The following is a 16,293-nucleotide window of genomic DNA, read 5'->3' on the forward strand; positions in this document are numbered from 1 at the left end:
CTCGATACTTGTCACCAATGCCCTATGGTCATGGATTCCTTGCCTTTCGTCAAATTCCCAAAGGGCCTCCTCATATGCAACAGTGCCATATGGATAGTACCCTTGCAGGAGAATTGTTCACTTGCCCAAGTGCCCTTTTATAATCATATCATCTTGACAGTGTGGATGAAGTTACAAATGTCCATAAGTACAATATAAAACAATAAATGAATGAATGAATGTTTAAAAATTGTAAGCATCATCACTGTCACTATCAAGAGAAGTAGCCGTCCCCTCTCAAACTGGAAGGGAAAGCAAGAGGGAAGTACCCTCTCCTCCTCAATCTGAAGAAGTAGAGGAGGGACTATCCAAGCCGATCCTGGGTAGAAGGTACAGAAGAACTGGCCGGTTGACTCCTTTGGTAAAAATGTCTGCAAATTTTTTTTGATGAAGCCACAAGCTCTAGGCAGATATAGTGCCTAGCTCAACTTGCTCTCTGGAAAAGTGGAAGTGGACTCCCACATGCCACGTTCGTCGTGTGATGATCGGATTTCCTGCAAGGTCCATGGGACTATGGTTGTCATAGTAGACAATGGTGGGAGAGTCATAAGGAAAGTGAAGCGTTGCCAGTGATCTCCTCAAGTAGATGGCCTTGGTGCTACTCTCCATTCAGCCCTTATCTTGTTTTTGCAGATTTCAGGTATTTCAGCTTGCTACCCACACCTCGGACGTGGAGGACATTGTGGTCCAAGCTGACCATTGCTGTTTACAATAGTTTGGCACTTGTTTCCAGTCTACCACACACTATTCGGAGTTGATTTCAGCATGGTGACTGCTGTTGCTGGTTTTTCTTGTTTTTAGTCTTTTTCTCTCTTGCAGTTTGCGTTTGCTGTTTTCTCTCTTTTGTAGCCATCATTTTTAGTCTCTCTCTCTCTCTTCTCACTAGCGTTTTTAGTATTTCTCTCTCTTGCACTACTGTCTACATCAGATCCAACACTCCTTGGCTGTGTTTGTTGGTGTTCGATATCTAGAGGCTACCTTGCTGCGATTCGTGATCCGTTTGGAGTACGACACACTCTCTAGCTCATTACCCCTGCCCTGATCCTTGAGATGTAGGAGTTCGAGGTACAATATTCATTCACTACACAGTGTGTTTGCTGTATGAGCATTGCATATTCAATAGTCATATCACTTAATTCATTCTTTGTATTCATTGTCTTTGAGTTACCCTAACCCTAAAGGTGCTGTGAAATACTGATTGAGAATGCTGATTGAGTAAGCTAAGTCTGGCCTAGTATGAATTAACGAAAGAAGTTTTCCTATTTTATCATCAAGCGTGTGCGTGTATGCACGACACTCGAAGACTCTGAAGTGGGATATGACATGCCGAGAGCCAAAGAATGCCTCATGTGGGGTCTTCTGAGAGAAAGCCGTGGTTGGGCACGGGTTGAAGATGTATACTATAGTGTTAGCAACCTCAAGCCAAAGGTGCAGAGGAAGCTCTGCTGCGAATATCACAGAGCGTGCCATTTCCATGATTGTCTGGTTTTGATGCTCTACTCCATTTTGAGAGGGAGAGTTGATAGAGGTGAGTTGGCGAGAGATGCCATGCTATTGTAGAAACTCGAAAAACTCGTGGGAGATTAACTCACAACTGCTATCACTCCTCATGCAACCAATACGACGACCCGTCTGGTTATGAATCAGTTGCATTGTAAAAGTATCGGACTTATGCTTGAGGAAATACACCCACATATATCTCGAATGATCATCCACTATCACAAAGAAGTATAGCGTGCTGTTCAAGGCAGTAGTGGATGTGGGCCCACAAAGATCAATGTGAATCAATCTAAGAGGTGCCTCAGTGTTATGTGTAGACTGTTGAAGAAATGGAGTATGGTATTGCTTTCTGAGCTAACATGCTCTATAGATATCTCGAGCTAGGTTTAGGCGAGGAAGGCCCTCAACCATCTCATAGCGAGACAACTCATAAAGAGAGTCATAGCCAAGATGCCCTAGGCGGAAATGCCAAAGACGCTCATTGTTCGTAGGCTCTCGAGATGTGGCTAATGCCTGGAAGCTATGGAACACGGAGCCCTTGATTGTTGGCTCGGTAAGAAAATGGGTCATGTGGTATAGGCCATTAGGCTGTGCCTCACTGCGAGTAATCACTAAACCAGTTTGAGAGTCAAGGACCTCAACTGTGGTTGCTGTAAAGAAAACTGCTTGTCCCAATTGGCAGAGCTGCTGAACAAATAAGTTCACCCCAAGGTGAGGGGGATAGTATACATTGTCCAGCGAAGCTAGATCCGAATCCTTGTCAGTGGCAAAAGTGACGCAACCTTGAGCGTGGATCTTGACTGAGGAGTTGTTTCCTACACGGAACCGTCCAGCTGCAAGGGATCGGGTACGAAAGATGTCCTCTATAGGAGTCATGTGATGTGTAGCTTTACTGTCCACAATCCAAACATGTGCTGATGTGCTCGACTATGATGAGTGGATCTTTGCGGTAACCTCATTGGGAGACAACTCACAGATGTGGACAAGACTTGCTTTGGATGTCTCTACGGAGATTATGTGGGTCTCTATATATAGACCGGTTAAATAAGCCCTATGGGGTTGAGAATGTTGTTGATTGAGATGGTTGACCGGTGGCAGTGTGGGTCTAACCATTCCACTGCCCCTTCCCATTACCTTGCCTTCCCTGGGGGGGGGGGGGGGTTTGCCCGACTGAGGAGCGGGGGTGTGTGACTTGGGTTTTGGTGGTGTGTCTCTTGCCTTTGATTGACACTCGTTGTCAAAATGGCCAGCCTTTTGACAATGTTGACAGTACCTATTCTTCTTAGGTACATTCAGCCACTCGGGTTTGAGTTGAGACTAGGAGTTTCCTTGTGATTCTCTTACTTGATTTTGGTAACAAGAGCCCCCTCTGAGGGATTATTCATATGAAATTGATCGAATAGAGTGTGGTTAAATCGGTAGACAAACCACTTGCTGCAGAAAATTAAAGTATTTACGCGGCAAGTGGTTTGTCTACCAATTTAACCACACTCTATTCGATCAATTTCATATGAATAATCCCTCAGAGGGGGCTCTCCTTACCAAAATAAGAATAAGATCACAAGGAAACTCCTAGTCTCAACTCAAACCCCGAAATAATCTACCTAAGAAAGAATTTGACAAGTCCTATCTCGAGCCACATAGCGGTCAGTCAAGTGTGCCAATTGCTCTGACGTTAAGTCAACATCTTGAAGCTGAGAATGAAACTTAGGCAATAAGCTTTGCATCGGCTTGACAATAGCAGAGGCATTCCTAGCCTTCCATGAGCAGACGGCCTTGTATGGAACAAGTACGGGATTGGGTTGGGGTTTCTATCCTCGCACAAGATCCCATAGGTTTTGTGAGTCAAGGACATGTCTCATCGAGTTTGACCGAGTTGTAAAGTTTGACCCGTTAAAACGAGTCTTGTCATTGAATGCATGCTTGGCGGGAGGTAGAACCATGAGGTGTTGGGAATGTGGGATAAGATGGATGTGGAGGATAAGAGGTGGTGGAGGTGTCTGATAAGGAGGGGGAAGAGGTGGGTAGGCAGAAATAGGCTGAGTGTCCAATGAGTGCTGATTGATGCGGAGGCTTTGGGACATGAATGTTTCTATAAGGTGTCGTTGGAGGTGGAGGCACTGGGACGCGTAAGCCCTATCCAAATGTCGGCTGGGACATAGCATAATAACCAGAGGGTCCATTGAATAATGCCATGGAGGCAAATTATAGCACCACCACTGATCCACACTCCAGAGATTTGGGGGGAATACCGAGGCTGCAACGATTCTGAAAGTGTGCGAGGAAAAGGTGGAACACCGCCCGGTCGAAAAAGAGATGAGGTTCTAATGGTTGTGCCTAAGTTTGAAGAATCCCTTGGTGTGATGAATAAAAATACACATGATCCCACATGAGAGGCAACATGTGGTGCAGTTAATGGAGGCTAAAAGGATGTGGTAGTAGAATAAGAGGGTGGGATTGAAGGGAGATTAAATGGATTTGTGATAGATGTAGATGTGGGAAATAATGTGGGTTTCTTTTGTCCGTGTATTAACTTGAAATAATGATGATGAAGATGCACCTATTTCTTTTGACCTTTGAAAACAAAATTGTTTGAGGAAAAAGAAGAGAAAATAGTGCTCACAGTTTGTTGTTTGAACTGCTTACCTATCCCTCAGAGGGGACTTTTGTTGCTCATTCTCAAAAGGGGGTAATGAGCTAAAGAGTGTGTCATACTTCGAACGGATCGTAAATTGTAGCAAGGCAGTCTCCGGATGTCGAACACCAGCAAATGTAGCCAAGGAAGATTGGATCTAATGCAAACGGTAGTGTAGGAGAGAGAAAGACTAGGAACGCAGGTGAGGAGAGAGAGAGATTAAAAACGTAGGCTGCACGAGAGAGAGAGACTAAAAACGCAAGAAAATCCAGTAGTAGCAGTTAGCATGCTGAAATCAGCTCCGAACAGTGTGTGGTAGGCTGGAAATAGGTGCCAAATTGTTGTAGACAGCAATGGCCAGCTTGGACTGCGATGTCCTCCGCGTTTGGGGTGTGGGCAGCAAGCTGAAATACCTGAATTCTGCAAAAAGGAGATTAAGGCTGAATGGAGGGCAGCATACCTATTTATAGAAAGTTTGGGCCCTCCCAAGCGTGTTTGTGTTTATGGGATATAGACAAACTCTAGGAACACATTTTTTTAAAAATAAATAAGGTTTCTTCCTAAATTAAGTATGTTTTGGGGCTGTTTAAGTGAAGCTAATGTATTTTTAGCTCAACAAGTTGCAAATGCAAAAATGTCAATTGTCTAGGAAAAATGCAAGTTGTATGGCAAAAAAAAAAGCAAAAAAAAAAAACTCCACGGAGAGAGAGAGAGAGAGAGAGAGAGAGAGAGAGAGAGAGAGAGAGAGAGAGAGAGAGAGAGGCGATGGAGCGTGATCGGACGCAGCTTCGCCCCTGTTTCTGTTCCGCTACTGTCGGTGGACTGCGCTACGCTTGACGGCGGCCCCCGTCTCGTTTCGCCATACTGCCGTTGCACTCCGGCCTATTTTCTTGGGCGTTGACGGAACCAGGTATTGCGGGTCCCTGCTTTGGTGACGTCCTGGTCAGGTCCTGCGCCCACCACTCAGGCGGCTGCACTGCAGACTGCACCTCTTCTAGGTTTCTGGCATAACAGAAAGAATTCTGTGATACAGTAGAGGGTCGTCCTCCGCCGTGTGAGAAACCAGCTTATAGGGGTGCAGATTTCTAACTCAGCAGACAGCGATCTGCACTGTGCGTCAGTCCTCCTTCGAGATCAGATCGTGATACACGATGGCTGGTTTGGACCTGGATTTCATAGACCAAACGGTGGCAGCACTTGGCCCGGATTCTGATGCTGAGGAACCTGAGGATATGGTTTCGTGCACCGAAGAGATGCCCCCTGGTCCTGACATCCTGCCTGTGGGTAAACGTACCAAGCATACTTCGGAAGAGATAGGTGTTCATCAGGATCGTTCCTATGCGCAGGTTGCTTCGGATTCTGTGGACTCTCAGGATGTTGACTGGGAGCATTTGCTAGAATTTGCCAACACTCTGCTTGGCGATTATGTTCAACATAATCAGGAAGTCTTTTCTGACTCTGCACCTGACGATGTTCTGGAAGCCACCGTGGACCCAAAAGCTGTCCTACGCTCCTTTTCGGTGTTTTATGATCGCGCCGTGATACTCTTCTTCACTGGTCGAATCCCGCTGCTTTCCCGTATTCGCCAGTGGCTGCACATTCTGCTACAAGGGGAATGTGTTGAAGAGATTTTTGTTGGGTCCCGAGGTTTTTTTGAAGTCCTGTTGAAATCTCAGACGCACCGTGCTGCTCTCCTGTCTAAACTGCCTTTGTTTTTTGATCGCCGGTTGGTTCATGTGGTTCCATGGCGCTCGATGGCAGATTTTCAGCGTCTGCTGCAACGTGAATGCCCTGTGTGGGTAGAAGTGGAAAATTGTCCGGCTGTTTATTGGCCACTATTGAAGGATGCTATGGCCGCTGTGGGCACTGTTCTGGTCCCTCCCAGTCTCAGGGCTGTGAATCGCAACCGCTTGTGTATGTTATGGGACACTGCAAGGAAAAGGCCTGCTTGGTTACGCCTCAATTGCTCTGGCATGCATCCGTTACACTTTCGTTTGACATGGGGCAATTTTGCAGGACATTGCTTTTCCTGTGGACAGTTGGGGCATTTTATGGCCGAATGCCCGGAGCAGCAACACACTTTAGAGGTTGGCCATGTTGCGCCGCCCATGGAAGATATGGTGTATGATGCTCCGTCGCTGGATACTATCCACCCGCCCCAAGTTCTGGCCAAAGGTAAACAACAGGTTTCGGGTCTGGATTCCCGTGCCACTGATTGGGTTGAAGTACGTGCAAAAAAAGGCAACAGGGTTGTTGCTGGCATGGAGAATACTGTGCCTACTACCTCACAAGATTCCATGCGTACATATATGCGCAGGAAGGAAATGCTGTCCTCCGAGCGCTCTGCTCTTGCTATGGTTTCCTCTGCCCCCCCATCCTCAGCCCGCCAGGAAAATGTATTCGGATCGTCCAAAGGGTCCACCTGCTAAGCTGGCTTTTGATACCAGAGGCAACGTCATTACCCCGTGGGACTGTCGTTATCTCCGTTCCAACCCCAAGCCAGCAGATATGCCGTCTACTTCCAAATCTGGTCCTCAGAACTCTTTTGCGGTGTTGGCGGATTTCTTGGACGAGGGAGTCCAGGACATTCTCGCCGACAAAGTCAAATCGAGGCAAGCTGTGCCTCGTACCTGATTTTGTTTTGAATACACATGAAAATAGCCACGTGGAATGTGCGACGAATTTGTTCTCGACACAAGCAACATGCCATGTGGACTGCATTGTATGAGAATCAGTGGGATGTCCTGTGCGCTGTTGAGCACAAGAGTCACGGTGCAGCCGGAAAAGTTGTGGATTGCCATGGCTTTCGTTTGTTCTATGCAGGGACACATGCCATGCATTATTCGGGTGTGCTCATGATTGTACATGACAAATATCAGCGTGTTCTTATTAAAAATGATGTTCATGGCCGCTTTTTGGTGATTGAAATTTTATTCGAAGGGGAAATCTTATGGTTACTTGGCCTCTATGCTCCGAATGATTCGTTATCTCGTCGGGAGCTTTGGCAGACTTTGCAGACCTCCTTGTCACTTGGCAGGCGGGGCTTCTTCATGGGGGATTTCAATATGTGTATTGATTCTTCCCAGTCCACATCGGAGCATTTGGTAATGGATGCGTCGGAAAGTCGTATGTGGCATGAGTTGGCTCTTGCTGTTCTTAAGCAAGATCTCTTGTCCTGGCTACACCCGTCTTCTACAGGGTTTACTTTCCATTCTGCCCAGTACGCAACAACATGGTCGTGGTTGGACCGTATAACATGGTCGTGGTTGGACCGTATATATATCATGCAGAATGATGATTTTCTTCCCGAGATGCTCGAAATAAAAGTGTTGCAGCAATATGCCTTGTCGGATCATTTCCCTCTGCAGCTCGAGTTGCTTGCACAACCCATTGCACCTTTCAAGCAATTTCTGGAGAGACTCCCTTTGCGTTTCAACTCGGCTTACTTGAAGCATGCAATCTTTCAGGGCTATATGCAGCAATTGATTGACAGATTCTTCTTGGACTTCTCCTCTCAGGGCACTGGGTCATTTGAAAGATTGCTCTCTAATGTGCAGCGGGTTGCTCGGCAGTATGGGATCTATCATGCCTCTCTTTGTCGGCGGCGTCGACAGGCAGCGGAGGACCTGCTGGTTTTGGTTCGTTCTCTGCTGGTGGACACTCCGGATGATGCATTTCTGCTTGCACTGGCCATGCGGGTGGCTGATCTTATTAAAGAGTTCCAGTTGAAATCATATCAGCAGGCCAAATTGCAACATCTGACAGAGACTTTGCAAGATAGTGCATGTCAGACCCATAAGTTCTTTCGAGCTCTCCACGCCTCTCCTGCTCGAGAGAATATGACCAAACTCGAGGATGCAGAAGGCCACCTTATCCTGGATCCACAGACTATTGTGCACATGTGCAGGAATTATTTCCGCGACCTTCTCGGTTCCACTTCTCCACCTTCAGCCCAAATTACTCAAGCCCGTTCGGTTTTTTATGACCTGGTCCGCAATCAGCTTCTGCAGGACATGCAAGCTACTATGGAGTCAGATATTTGTGAGGCAGAGGTTATGGACGTCTTGTTACACTTGCCCAACGATAAAAGTCCGCCGGGTTGGGATGGTCTCACCAATGAGTTCTTTGAAGCTTTTGCTACCCAACTGGCGAAACCATTGCAGGCTTTGTTTCAGCAGGTGTGGGAAACGGGGATCATGCCTTCCTCATGGAAAGGAGGACTTATTAAACTGCTTCCAAAAGTTCCTTCGCCATCTAAGTTGACATAGTGGCGCCCAATTTCTTTGATGGGTTCAATGTACAAAATCTTTTCCAAAGTAATGGCGAATCGGCTCCATAAGCATCTCCTTGCCATTGTGCACCCTCTCCAGTATGGTTTCATTAAGGGCCGAAATATTCTGCACAATGTATTGAATGCTCAACTGGCAATTGATTATGCAAGGCATTCTAATCAGGAGGTAGTACTGATTCAACTGGACCTGGAAAAGGCTTTTGACTATCTGGATTGGTCTTTCGTTGCTGAACTTATGTCTGCTATGGGCTTTGGTGCTCGGATGTCTCGTCTAATCTATACCATTAGCGCTGCGGCGTCTTCGCGAGTCATGCTGCACGGAGGTGTTACTGAGCCATTTGTCCTTACTCGCTTTGTCAGACAGGGGTGCCCTTTGAGCCCTCTATTCTTTGCCCTTGCGACACATCCAGTTCTTTCCATGTTATCTCATATGGCAGCCTTTTCTCAGTTGGCCGGACTGTTGCTTCCTACAGGACAACACTTCATTAGCCAATCCCTGGCGGATGATAGCTTTATGATTTTGCGTGCGGACAAGGATAACCTTCGAAAAGCATTGGATGTTTGGGGTCTCTTTGGTTAGGCGTCCGGCCTTCGTATCAATGCGCTCAAATCAGCCATTCTAAGCTGCACGGAGTCGGATTTGCAGTCCTTGGACTGGCAGGGTCTGGTTGTTCCTCGTGGCTCCATTGTCAGGCATCTTGGGTACCCTTTGGATGTTGATGTTCCCCCAAAGTAGCTTCTGCAGTGGATTTCTCAAAAAATGGTGGCTAAGTTTATGTATTGGAAGTCTCAGGCCTGGCCCTTCCATGTTCGCCTCAAAGTAGCCCAGACAATTATGTTGCCAATGCTCACATATTTCTTGCCATTGTTGCCCTGGACTACTACGACTCTGAATGCTCTTACTCAGTCTATTCGTTTCATGCTATGGAAGAAGGACTCATTGCATGCAGGTATTTCCTGGATCTCTTGGTCGCATGCGTGCACCCCCAAACGCATGGGTGGCGGAGCTATTTTAGATGCCCAAACTCACATGCAGGCACTCCGTTGGTCTCTTTTCCGTGCCGTGTGCTTGGATCATCATCCGTGGGTCGATATAGCCCGTTATTTCCTTGAGGGCCATGGGCTTCTGCACGGCAATACCCAAATCCGGAGTTCTTGGTGGCATGTTCTCAATGCTGATTCGCGGTTCTCCAGTTCTTCTTCATCGCTGCTTACTCATTTGGTATGTTCCTGGAAACAGGTCCTCCAGAAGGCTCAGTGGCATCCAGCGGAGGATCGCTTAGCTACTAACTCTTTTCAATTGGAATTGCTAGCAGTCTCGCGTTTACTTTCATGGGAAGGTAAACATGAGCTTAGACCACAATTCAACCAGATGGCACGTTTGGGCTTGTCTTCGGTTGCGGATGCCACCCTTGCCAGTCGCAATGTGCTTATATCGTTTCGTACAGCCAGGAGGCTTTTCAGGATCCCTCGTGGATATAGGCCTTTATGGGAACAGCTTTTGAGGGTGCTCCAGAGCAGACAACCCTTTCCTGCCCTTGCTTCGGATCATCCCTGGCAGGATTGGGATCTACAAGGCCGGCTGAATTTAAGCAAAGCTTCTGCTAACCAAGTGTATCATCTTCTGATTAAAGATCATCAATGGCTAGTTACTAAAGCGAATGCTTTATGGGGATTGCGTAAATCCCCGTCATGGTGGAGGGCTGGTTGAACAAGACACCCTTTAAATATAAAGTCTTTCTTTGGAGAGTGATGATTGGTGGTCTTCCGCTTGCTTCAGCTCTTTCCAAGCGCGAATCTCCAATGGCACCTATTTCTTTTGCACCACTACTGTGGAATCCGCCCGCCACCGATTTATTTCTTGCCCCATCGCTAAGAAAGTCTGGTTATTTTTGTCGGCTGTTTAGCAAGGGGTGGTTGGTTTCACCCTGCGCCCCTTTGATTGGGTTTTTGGGCAGCCCAAATACCCCACTCCGGAACAGCCACATATGAAGCTCATGTATCACTTTCTTCGATATTGGGGCTGTTGGCATAACTGGACCATTCGGAATGCTTTTCTTTTTGACTCCACCTATAATGCTCAGCGGCATATTGCAAGGCTTAAGGGCCTCTTGTATTGGCAGTTAGATCTTCTCCAGCATTTTGATTTGCTCTCTAGGGAGGACTTACGTCCTTGGCATATGGCAATTTCCTCCGCGTCTTTGCCATGACATTGTAACTTGTAGTACTTAGAACCTCTTCACATGATGGCTTAGATTGAGAAGCCTTTGAAGCACTTGTGCGTTATTGTTGTGTTCAATCTTTTCCTTGGCTACTCACCAGTGTTGAAGTATTTTGTTCAATGTAAATTGTTGAGAAATGTGTTGCGGTGGGCTTGTCTAACGCTATACAAAGACAAAAGCATGGGATACTGCTTAAAGAAGACTTGAAATTTAACATAGGTTATTAAGCGGAGTGCAAGTTCTTGGATTGTAAGTGTGTGATTCTTGGAGCCTTTCTAAATAGGGGTCCTCAACTTTAAAGTCCTTACACGAGAAAACTCAGCAGTGTAAGATGTGAAGGAAATAGGCAAAAACGATTTAGTTGACTCAAAGTTCAAACTTATTGAGACAGATTGTTTATGGGGGCAGTTTGCAACATTCTATAGACAAAGGAGACCAGGAAGGTTGAGTGTTCTCTCTGATTTAGCTGTGAACTGAAGATCACTTTAGGACATGGTGGTGGACAAGGTGGAATAGAGCTTTAGAAGTGGTGTTGTGGCTGATCCCCATCCAACTTTCCATATGGTTTTCTAACTTCTATCCCTCTTACCGCAATCACTTTGCCACACATCAAGCGGTGCAATTGTTTGGCCATTGCAATCTACAATAGCAGCATCAAAAACTAACTAGAATTACATGTATTTATAGCTGCTGGCCTAATATGCCATCTTTCATCATTTGTAAAGTAAATTTTCAGGAAGCAAACTTAATACTTAAATCTCTTTGCATTTCGGTTTTGGGTTGTCTTAGGGACCGGCTTCTCACTTGGTATTAATTCTAAATTTTAATACTTTCTTTAGTAGAAAGATTAACTTTTGACAAAGTGTACTTCTAGGGGTTCCTCATTTTTTGGCAATGTAGCTCTAGAGGTGGCTTTTTTTCTAGATTTTTTTTGTTTGAGAGTTGCCATCTTGGAAATGCCTATGCTGTGTGCTTGTATTTCTTGTGTTGGACTTGTATGTAGTTTTAAAAAAATGCCTTAGTAATGTTTATCACTAAGGGATTTTAGTGAGGTTTTCTTTTCTTAACATATGCTCAACGATGTATAAAGTTGTTCTGCCAGTAAATTGTACTAGTTTGTTGTTCTATATAAAGAAGATACCTTCTTATCCTGATATTGGTTGTAGCATAGCCTTTTCCGCTTTTGATTGATGTTTTGATAAACAAATATGTGCTGTTTTCTTTTTCCTATAGGGATGGTTTGGGTGAAATAAGTGCTTCTGGCGGCACAGGTTGGGCTGGAGGTGGTGGAGGAAGAGTAGCCATTGATAGCATCAATCTGGAGGGGGTGACTATTTCTGTTCATGGTGGGTTTTCGTCACATTATTTTCAGAAATTTCGAGATACAAAATTTAGATCTCGGGTTTGGATCTTTCTTTGTTGTTACATTTGAATCACACAGTTGTTTGGTGTATGTGATGTGTTTAAGCAAGGCATAGGCTGAATGGGTGTCAGAAGTAATTGTTTTTTCCTAAATCAGGTGCTTATATTGTCTACAGGCCTCTCAGAAGTCAAAAGGGGAATTAATTGAACCTAAGCCATAATTATTAAATGCACTATTCTGAGACCTAATATTTTCATGTTTTGGAAGACTTTACCATTGTGATAAATTTCTCATTGTGGCTCACTTTTCCTTGTATTTAAGGGGCGAACTTGGTTTAGCTGCATCATGAAGCATTTCCATGCTGCATTTTAATATGAAGAAGTCTCCGAGAACTTTCTAATTTGGGAATTTTGATGCCAAGAGTCAATCAATTGGTAATATGGATCATTCTTGCAAACCAAGATGAAGTGTTGTCATTGCATTGCTCCTCTATCTAGCAATTGCAGCTTATAGTCGTGAAGAGTGGTAAAATATTTTTTGTTAAATAATTGGATCAGTCCCATAACCTAGGGACTATTTTATTCAGGCATTTGCAGTGCACTGGATTCTTTGAACTCAAATTTTGGACCACCACCTAGAAGGATAAGGTCAACCGTGAGAACTTATTACTACATAAAATTACAAATTACAATCTCTTATCAAAGCAAGAATTCCCCATCTATGTTTAAAGCACTTATTTGCCTCTTTGGTACAATTTTGTGAGAAGGATGCCCTTTGTCATGGATCACGATTTTGGAGCAAAATCTTTAACCCTCCCCTAGAAAAAGGTATCAACATGTTGCTAGCTATTAGCTTCCAAATGCACATTAAGTATTAGTTGCATAATGTGAAAGAGTGAATTATGGAGCTAGGAAGGGAGCAAAATGGCCTCCATCTTAGAGACAAGAAATGAAAATTATCTAGGAAATGATATTTCTCTAGTTTGACTCCTTTGGGCTCTAAAGCTAGTTCCACTAGTAGTATCATTTTCTCTAAAAATGCATGATTCAAGTTTGTCCTTCATGGTCACCAATATTTTGACTTGAGAAAAGATATCTCTGCATGATGCGTGTATGAGGCACTGTATCAAAAGCTTTGCGAAAGTCTACAAAGCAGCAATAGATCCTCTTGTCTAGGGCTCGACCCTCCTCAGTAATGGCTCTAAGTGTGAGAATATGGTCCAGCATGGTATATCCTCGTCTGAAACCTGCCTGTCCTTGTGCTCTCTTGCCTTACATTTCAGCCCACTCACTGAGTTCATGCTCCAATATAGATCCATATATCTTGGCCAAAGTATGACCGATCATGATAGTCCTATAGCTGCTAGGAATTAGGGGATCACCACTTTTAAATAGCGGGATTATAGTATTGTCTGACCAACTCATAGGGAAACCTTCACATACTGCTCTATTGATTATATGTGCTAATATGGGTGCTAATATGTCACAAGCATGTGAGAAATGTCACAAGCATGTGAGAAATGTTCTGCTTCTAGTTGTGAGAGAGAGAGAGAGAGAGAGAGAGAGAGAGAGAGAGAGAGCAGAAAGTGAAGGAAGAAAATCTGCACTGACTGAGATGAATGCTGAATACAAAGCTGTGGACTGATCAGTCCCTGCACGCAGCCCGGAGTGTCAGCGAGGGCACCAGATCCGGCTGGAAACAGTGGCAGCACCAATGCTGGAGTGGGAACGGAGGAAGAGTGTGCTGAAATCTGCAAGACAGTGTTAGGGACTGATGGGGGGGCTGCTATATATAGCCCCCCAGCCTCAAAACTGGCCGACCTGGCCTAAAACTGGCTGATTGCCCCATAATGTCCCCGACTTGCCCATAAAATGGGCCGATTGCCTACACCCAGGAGCTGACTGACTGGCCAAGACAGGCTAACACCCCCTCTTAGATCCTGGGAGAGTTTGAAGACCTAACATCCTCATGTGATGAAGCAAAGAAGCCTGAGGCAAAGGCTTCATGAAGAGATCAGCCGCATTGTTTGCCATGGGACAGTAGGCCACCGCCAGCTCCAAATCCACAATCCGCTCTTGAACATAGTGGTACTGAACCTCAATGTGCTTCGTGCGAGCATGAAACACCGGGTTTTTTCGCCAGAGCAAGAGTACTTTGGTTGTTCATGCGTAGCTCCGTAGGTCCTGTCTGTGGGAAGCCAATCTCCGCCAGCCAAACTGCCTCCATAGTGGTCAAACATAAGGCTCGATACTCAGCCTCTGTAGAAGAAAGTGCCACAGTAGGCTGCTTCTTGCTGGTCCAAGAGACAACATTGGATCCAAGGGTGAAAGCATAACATGTAGTGGATCGTCTCGAATCCACATCACCTACCCAATCAAAATCACTCCATCTAAAAAGAGTGGTCCCATCTCCATACATGATCTCGTAGGATCGAGTCCCTTGCAAATACTGAAGGACATGCAAAAAGCTGCTCTCCAGTGATCTTGTGAAGGAGTCTTCATGAAAGAAGACAACAGAGCCACCACAAAAGAGATATTCGGCCGAGTGTGAATAAGCCAGATAAGTGAGCCAAGAAGGCACCTGTAACGGGTGGGATTAGTAAGAGGAACTCCATTTGCCAAAATCTTGGACTCTGGGTTCACGGGCCATGAAATAGCCCGACACTTGGCCATACCAAACTCCGAAAGAAGCTCGGAGATGTACCTGTGCTGCGAGACAAAGATGCCCTGTGTCATTTGATAGATCTCCAATCCAAGAAAAAAGTGAAAGATCCCGAGATCCGTCATGTCAAACTCTTGCCGTAGAATAGACCGAGTGTGCTCCACCTGCTGAGTATCGCTCCTTGTAATGATAAGATCATCCATATACAAGATCAGCAAAACACAAAGGTCACCCACAACCCGAAAGAAGAGGTTGGGGTCATGATCGGAGTGTTGAAAACCATGCTGTAGAGAGAAGTGGTCAATTCTCTGGTACCAAGACGAGGAGCTTGCTTCAGGCCATAAAGGGACTTCCACAACCTGTAGACATGAGTCTCCTTCCCCTGCACAAGAAAACCTGGAGGCTGTGAAACATAGTTCTTCTCAAGGACGCCATTCAGGAAGGTTGACTTGACGTCCATCTGGTAAACAAACCAACGGTGGTGAGTTGCAAGAGCCAAAATAACTCGAATGGTGGACATCCGAGCTATAGGAGCAAAGTTCTCAAAGTAATCCAAACCTGCCCGTTGTGCAAAACCCTTGGCAACAAGCCGAGCTTTATGCTTGTCCAAGGAACCGTCTGCAAGATGCTTGGTCTCAAAGACCCATTTCACACCTATCACCTTCCGTTTCGTGGGACGTGATACAAGCTTCCAAGTCAGATTTCACTCGATGGAATCGAGCTCTGCCTGCATAGCCTGTCTCCAAACATCCTGTGCAAGAGTCTCCTCAATTGTGGAAGGCTCGAAATCCTGAAGAATCTGTGACATAAGAGCATAGTTCACACAGAGTGAACTATCCCGCTGGGCCTGTAAGCGGGCTGATTCTATGTGGACCTGTAGAAGAATCAGGAAAGTGAGTAACACGTGAATCTTGCAGCATAAGCCGGCGATACCACAAAGGAATCCTAAGAGACTCCTGCTGCTGCGAGGGAGACCGTGTAGCCTTTGGAACTTGCAAAGCACCTGTCTGTGAAAGGGACTTCCCCCTCACCAAGGGAAGGTGGATCCTCCTCATTTGAAGAAGGCTCCCCATCGGACGGCTGTGGATTCCTAGAAGACTTCTGAGGGGAGGCAGAAGGGCTGGAAGTACTCGATGAATGAGTATCATCAGCCACAGGGGGAGGGGAAGCCGAAGTAGAGGATACAGAGGGAGGGGGAGGAGCCGAAGAAGAAGGAGGATGCTAAGAGGCATCTTGGAAGGAAGAGAAGGTGGGGAAGGGTCCATCGATGATGAAGAAGCACCTGTAAGAGAAGCATCAATCGGATCCTTGGAGGTTGAAGCCTCATCGAAGATCACATCCCTGCTCACCTCAATCTTCTGTGTCGTCGGATCGTAGAGCCGATATCCCTTCGTGGTCATGCTATAGCCCACGAAGATAGGCTGTCTCGTTGAGCTTCGTCTTCCTCTTTTTCTTGTCCACATGGACAAAATCATCACGTCCAAAGATGCGAAAGTGAGACACAGAAGGCTTCCTCCCAAAGAAAGCCTCAAAAGGAGTCATGTCCTGCAATGCCGAAGTTGGAGAGTGGTTGCGTATATGC

At 45.8% G+C, this 16,293-nt stretch overlaps 1 protein-coding gene across 2 annotated transcripts in view; it reads left to right on the forward strand.

The window, feature by feature from the left end:
* The window catches only part of LOC148016610 (ephrin type-B receptor), a 158,817-nt gene that overhangs the window by 20,795 nt on the left and 121,729 nt on the right, over nt 1-16,293 (forward strand). For both annotated transcript variants that reach the window (XR_015688087.1, XM_087664191.1), the window contains exon 4: nt 11,921-12,033. Coding sequence is in view for 1 of the 2 variants with exons in the window: in XM_087664191.1 (XP_087520317.1) it covers nt 11,921-12,033 (113 nt within the window). In the remaining variant the exon portion in view is untranslated. The remainder of the gene's footprint in view (nt 1-11,920; nt 12,034-16,293) is intronic.

This window comes from Lygodium microphyllum, chromosome 23 (genome assembly GCF_053477565.2).
Source record: "Lygodium microphyllum isolate KBCC chromosome 23, Lygodium_microphyllum_v1.1.10, whole genome shotgun sequence".
Taxonomy (NCBI): Eukaryota; Viridiplantae; Streptophyta; class Polypodiopsida; order Schizaeales; family Lygodiaceae; genus Lygodium; species Lygodium microphyllum.